Source organism: Salvelinus namaycush, unplaced genomic scaffold, assembly GCF_016432855.1.
Source record: "Salvelinus namaycush isolate Seneca unplaced genomic scaffold, SaNama_1.0 Scaffold1766, whole genome shotgun sequence".
Classification (NCBI taxonomy): Eukaryota; Metazoa; Chordata; class Actinopteri; order Salmoniformes; family Salmonidae; genus Salvelinus; species Salvelinus namaycush.
This window is the reverse complement of record NW_024058526.1, coordinates 46,416-52,974: the sequence shown is the minus strand read 5'-3', so window position 1 is coordinate 52,974 and position 6,559 is coordinate 46,416. Positions and strand designations below refer to the sequence as shown.

General features: G+C 46.3%; 1 protein-coding gene across 1 annotated transcript; it reads left to right on the top strand.

Moving 5' to 3' along the window:
• Window positions 1-980: 980 nt before the first annotated feature.
• Window positions 981-5,450, top strand: LOC120037588 (charged multivesicular body protein 2b-like). Its single transcript, XM_038983586.1, has 3 exons — window positions 981-1,102; window positions 2,603-2,709; window positions 4,569-5,450. The coding sequence occupies exons 1-3, from the start codon at window positions 1,003-1,005 to the stop codon at window positions 4,680-4,682; spliced, it is 321 nt and encodes a 106-aa protein (XP_038839514.1). The 5' UTR covers window positions 981-1,002; the 3' UTR covers window positions 4,683-5,450.
• Window positions 5,451-6,559: the final 1,109 nt, after the last annotated feature.

Genomic DNA, 6,559 nt, shown 5'->3' with positions numbered 1-6,559 from the left:
GATGTACCTATGTGGATCAGTGGGCTGCTTCTTCCCACAGGGGGGGGGGGGGGGGGGGGGGGGGTGATGTACCTAGTGTGGATCAGTGGGCTGCTTCTTCCCACAGGGGGGGGGGGGGGGGGGGGTGATGTACCTAGTGTGGATCAGTGGGCTGCTTCTTCCCACGGGGGGGGGGGGGGGTGATGTACCTAGTGTGGATCAGTGGGCTGCTTCTTCCCACAGGGGGGGGGGGGGGGGTGATATACCTAGTGTGGGTCAGTGGGCTGCTTCTTCCTACAGGGGGGGGGGGGGGTGGTGATGTACCTAGTGTGGATCAGTGGGCTTCTTCTTCCTACGGGGGGGGGTGGTGATGTACCTAGTGTGGATCAGAGGGCTGCTTCTTCCCACAGGGGGGGTGATGTACCTAGTGCAGACACCTTGGACAGCGTTCTCTATGTATCTCCTGTCTGTGTCTCTGTCTATGTCTCTCGTGTCTCTGTCTATGTCTCTGTCTGTCTGTCTGTGTCTCTGTCTCTCCTGTCTCTGTCTATGTCTCTCCTGTCTATGTCTCTCCTGTCTCTGTCAATGTCTCTCCTGTCTCTGTCAATGTCTCTCCTGTCTGTGTCTGTCTATCTCTCTGTGTGTGTGTGTGTGTGTGTGTGTGTCTCTGTCTCCTGTCTGTGTCTCTGTCTATGTCTCTGTCTGTCTGTCTGTGTCTCTGTCTATGTCTCTCCTGTCTCTGTCTATGTCTCTCCTGTCTCTGTCTATGTCTCTCCTGTCTCTGTCTATGTCTCTCCTGTCTCTGTCTATGTCTCTCCTGTCTCTGTCTATGTCTCTCCTGTCTGTGTCTGTCTATCTCTGTCTATCTCTCTGTGTGTGTGTCTCTGTCTCCTGCCTGTGTCTCTGTCTGTCTCCCCTGTCTGTGTCTCTTGTCTGTCTCTCTGTGTGCTGTATTTTAATGGGTGTTGCCTGCCTTTTGCAAAGTGTAATCAGACCATGTGACTCTCTTTCCCTTCTCAGACTATGCAGGCTGTCAATAAGAAGATGGACCCTCAGAAGATGCAACAGACCATGCAGAACTTCCAGAAGGAGAACATGAAGATGGAGATGTCAGAGGAGCTGAGTAAGACTGGATCTATATTACACATTCTATGTTGTCCTCCATGATGATAAGACTGATAATGTGGCATAATATTATTACCTATATAGTGTACTACATCATAGTATTACCTATATAGTGTACTACATCATAGTATTACCTATATAGTGTACTACATCATAGTATTACCTATATAGTGTACTACATCATAGTATTACCTATATAGTGTACTACATCATAGTATTACCTATATAGTGTACTACATCATAGTATTACCTATATAGTGTACTACATCATAGTATTACCTATATACTGTACTACATCATAGTATTACCTATATAGTGTACTACATCATAGTATTACGTTTCAATTAACAGCTGTGGCTTTTGTTAATTAGTGGAATTTTTTTCCTTCTTAATGCATTTGAGCCAATCAGTTGTGTTGTGACATGGTAGGGGTGGTATACAGAAGATAGCCCTATTTGATTAAAGACCAAGTCCATATTATGGCAAGAACAGCTCAAATAAGCAAAGAGAAACGACAGTCCATCATTACTGTAAGACATGACGGTCAGTCAATCTGGAAAAATGTCAAGAACTTTGAAAGTTTCTTCAAGTGCAGCCGCAAAAAAACATCAAGCACTATGATGAAACTGGCTCTCATGAGGACCACCACAGGAAAGGAAGACCCAGAGTTACCTCTGCTGCAGAGGATAAGTTCATTAGAGTTACCAGCCTCAGAAATTGCAGCCCAAATAAATGCTTCACAGAATTCAAGCAACAGACACATCTCAACATCAACTGTTCAGAGGAGACTGTGTGAATCAGGCCTTCATGGTCGAATTGCTGCAAAGAAACCACTACTAAAGGACACCAATAAGAAGAAGAGACTTGATTGGGCAAAGAAACATGAGCAATGTACATTAGACCGGTGGAAATGTTTGGTTCCAACCGCGGTGTCTTTGAGACGCAGAGTAGGTGAACATCTGCATTTGTGGTTCCCACATTGAAGCATGGAGGAGGAGGTGTGGGGGTGCTTTGCTGGTGTCTGTGATTTATTTAGAATTTAAAGCACACTTAACCAACATGGCCTACGCAATCACCCTGCCTCAACCCAATTGAGATGGTTTGGGATGAGTTGGACCGCAGAGTGAATGAAAAGCAGCCAACAAGTGCTCAGCATATGTGGGAACTCCTTCAAGACTGTTGGAAAAACATTCCAGGTGAAGCTGGTTGAGAGAATGCTAAGAGTGTGCAAAGCTGTCATCAAGACAAAGGGTGGCTACTTTGAAGAATCTCAAATATAAAATATTTTGATTTGTTTAACACTTTTGGTTACTACATGATTCCATATGTGTTATTTCATAGTTTGTATATCTTCACTATTATTCTACAATGTAGAAAATAGTAAAAATAAAGAAAAACCCTTGAATGAGTAGGTGTTCAAAAACTTTTGACTGTGTGTGTGTGTGTTATGACAAGGGATGTTTTATAGGAGTCATCTCTCTCTGTCCCCTTCTCTCAGTTAACGACACGCTGGATGAGATCTTTGACGAGTCTGGAGACGAAGAGGAGTCTGATAGCATCGTTAACCAGGTTCTGGACGAGATCGGCATCGAGATATCAGGAAAGGTGAGACATTGGTGTTTATTGTCAAATAAAATGTGTTCTCAATGAATACCTGATTTTTAATAAAGGCAGATATCGATCTAGAGACTAAACCCTGATATTGGGAACTGTAAGAGAGAGATCCTTGGGGCTGGTTTCCCAGATATAGATCTAGAGACTAAACCCTGATATTGGGAACTGTAAGAGAGAGATCCTTGGGGCTGGTTTCCCAGATATAGATCTAGAGACTAAACCCTGATATTGGGAACTGTAATAGAGATCCTTGGGGCTGGTTTCCCAGATATAGATCTAGAGACTAAACCCAGATATTGGGAACTGTAAGAGAGAGATCCTTGGGGCTGGTTTCCCAGATATAGATCTAGAGACTAAACCCTGATATTGGGAACTGTAATAGAGATATCCTTGGGGCTGGTTTCCCAGATATAGATCTAGACTAGTCCTGGATTTAAAATAACTTTCATTGGAGATTTGAAATAAGACCAGTCTGTGTCCGGGAAACTGGACCTGTATGTAGCAGTATAAACTGGCTGGTTCCAGCCCTGAATGCTGATTGGCTGACAAGGGTCCAACTGGGTTAGGGTCCCACTGGGTTAGGGTCCCACTGGGTTGGGGTCCTACTGGGTTGGGGTCCAACTGGGATAGGGCCCTACTGGGTTAGGGTCCTACTGGGTTAGGGTTAGGGTCCTACTGGGTTAGGGTCCTACTGGGTCAGGATCCTACTGGGGATGTCATTCTGCAGCTCTATGGAAATACTCCGTAAAGTAAGTTAGCCTTGTCTGAGCCAGAATGGCCCAGAGGGCAGGAGCTGAATCTCCTGTTACTGCAGTGAGACAGCTTGATGTACCAGGACACCCCCTGGACAGGACACTAGTTTATCTCCTGTTTCTGTAGTGAGACAGCTTGATGTACCAGGACACCCCCTGGACAGGACACTAGTCTATCTCCTGTTTCTGTAGTGAGACAGCTTGATGTACCAGGACACCCCCTGGACAGGACACTAGTCTATCTCCTGTTTCTGTAGTGAGACAGCTTGATGTACCAGGACACCACCTGGACAGGACACTAGTCTATCTCCTGTTTCTGTAGTGAGACAGCTTGATGTACCAGGACACCCCCTGGACAGGACACTAGTCTATCTCCTGTTACTGTAGTGAGACAGCTTGATGTACCAGGACACCCCCTGGACAGGACACTAGTCTATCTCCTGTTTCTGTAGTGAGACAGCTTGATGTACCAGGACACCCCCTGGACAGGACACTAGTCTATCTCCTGTTTCTGTAGTGAGACAGCTTGATGTACCAGGACACCCCCTGGACAGGACACTAGTCTATCTCCTGTTTCTGTAGTGAGACAGCTTGATGTACCAGGACACCCCCTGGACAGGACACTAGTCTATCTCCTGTTTCTGTAGTGAGACAGCTTGATGTACCAGGACACCCCCTGGACAGGACACTAGTCTATCTCCTGTTTCTGTAGTGAGACAGCTTGATGTACCAGGACACCCCCTGGACAGGACACTAGTCTATCTCCTGTTTCTGTAGTGAGACAGCTTGATGTACCAGGACACCCCCTGGACAGGACACTAGTCTATCTCCTGTTTCTGTAGTGAGACAGCTTGATGTACCAGGACACCCCCTGGACAGGACACTAGTCTATCTCCTGTTTCTGTAGTGAGACAGCTTGATGTACCAGGACACCCCCTGGACAGGACACTAGTCTATCTCCTGTTTCTGTAGTGAGACAGCTTGATGTACCAGGACACCCCCTGGACAGGACACTAGTACTGTGGAAATACTATGAGTGGCATATGCTTGGGAGAATCAAGGTTGAGTTGATTAATTTGTTGTTCTTATTGATCGTAGATGGTGAATGCTCCTTCAACCAGCAGAAACAACCCCACCTCTTCTACCTCCAAATCAGACGGCATCTCAGACGAAGACATCGAGCGACAGCTCAAAGCCTTGGGAGTGGACTAACTAACACACACACACACCCTGTGCCTGGACACACACACACACACCCTGTGCCTGGACACACACACACGACTCCCCCTGCTCAGTCTCTGACAAGCCTTTTCTGGGATATAGTGACACTATTTTATATATATATAGTCTATATGACTATAGATGCCACTGCATGTAGTTGTAGTTGTCCTGTTGTGTATTGGGTCTCTGCAGTGGCCACACGACGAGAGAGAGTTTGAATAACAGGGCCACTTTCAGTAGCCTAACGTTGTAGAACGTTGCAGATAACATGAAACGTCACGGACAGAGCCTCGTTCTACACGTCAGAGAGGCATGTAGTTGTTCTGTACAGCGTATTCCTATCTGAACGTTGCGAAACGTTATCGTCCTACTGAACGCACCCCCCCCCCAGGTTTTCCACCTGTGTGGAGTTTAGAACAGGAAGTGAAGGAGAATGCTGCTATAGTTCCAGGTCAGTGCTCCTAAAGGTCACGGGGATTTATCAAGATTAAAGTTAATAACAGCCTATCAATTATAAAAATATCATTTTTAAAATTTCTTTTTTAAGAAACGGGAAGTTGAATTGCATGTATAACTGCTGATTATACTCGTTGACAAAGTCATATCTTTTCATTTTGAATACATGAACAGTAGAATCTGAAACTACCTTTCACCCCCCTGAAAACCAACTTTAGGATTAGTCCATTTTTTGCATATTTATGTTTTTCTGCTCTCCTCTCGTTTTGAGAAAGTGTAAATAAATAAATCAAATCAAGTTTATTTTATATAGCCCTTCGTACATCAGCTAATATCTTGAAGTGCTGTACAGAAACCCAGCCTAAAACCCCAAACAGCAAGCAATGCAGGTGTAGAAGCACGGTGGCTGGGAAAATCTCCCTAGAAAGGCCAAAACCTAGGAAGAAACCTAGAGAGGAACCAGGCTATGAGGGGTGGCCAGTCCTCTTCTGGCTGTGCCGGTTGGAGATTATAACAGAACATGGCCAAGATGTTCAAAATGTTCATAAGTGACAAGCATGGTCAAATAATAATCAGGAATAAATGTCAGTTGGCTTTTCATAGCCGATCATTAAGAGTTGAAAAAGCAGGTCTGGGACAGGTAGGGGTTCCATAACCGCAGGCAGAACAGTTGAAACTGGAATAGCAGCAAGGCCAGGTGGACTGGGGACAGCAAGGAGTCATCATGCCCGGTAGTCCTGACGTATGGTCCTAGGGCTCAGGTTCTCAGAGAGAGAAGGAGAGAATTAGAGAGAGCATACTTAAATTCACACAGGACACTGGATAAGACAGGAGAAGTACTCCAGATATAACCAACTGACCCTAGCCCCCCGACACATAAACTACTGCAGCATAAATACTGGAGGCTGAGACAGGAGGGGTCAGGAGACACTGTGGCCCCATCCGATGATACCCCCGGACAGGGCCAAACAGGAAGGATATAACCCCACCCACTTTGCCAAAGCACAGCCCCCGCACCACTAGAGGGATATCTTCAACCACCAACTTACAATCCTGAGACAAGGCCGAGTACAGCCCACAAAGATCTCCACCACAGCACAAACCAAGGGGGGGCGCCAACCCAGACAGGAAGATCACGTCAGTAACTCAACCCACTCAAGTGACGCACCCCTCCTAGGGACGGCATGAAAGAGCGCCAGTAAGCCAGTGACTCAGCCCCTGTAATAGGGTTAGAGGCAGAGAATCCCAGTGGAGAGAGGGGAACCGGCCAGGCAGAGACAGCAAGGGCGGTTCGTTGCTCCAGAGCCTTTCCGTTCACCTTCACACTCCTGGGCCAGACTACACTCAATCATATGACCTACTGAAGAGATAAGTCTTCAGTAAAGACTTAAAGGTTGAGACCGAGTCTGCGT

Coding starts and splice junctions, on each gene's coding strand:
- LOC120037588 (XM_038983586.1), top strand. CDS start 1,003: ATGCAGGCTGTCAATAAGAAGATGGACCCTCAGAAGATGCAACAGACC. Junction 1,103..2,602: donor GGAGATGTCAGAGGAGCTGA/GTAAGACTGGAT, acceptor CCCTTCTCTCAG/TTAACGACACGCTGGATGAG. Junction 2,710..4,568: donor GCATCGAGATATCAGGAAAG/GTGAGACATTGG, acceptor TATTGATCGTAG/ATGGTGAATGCTCCTTCAAC.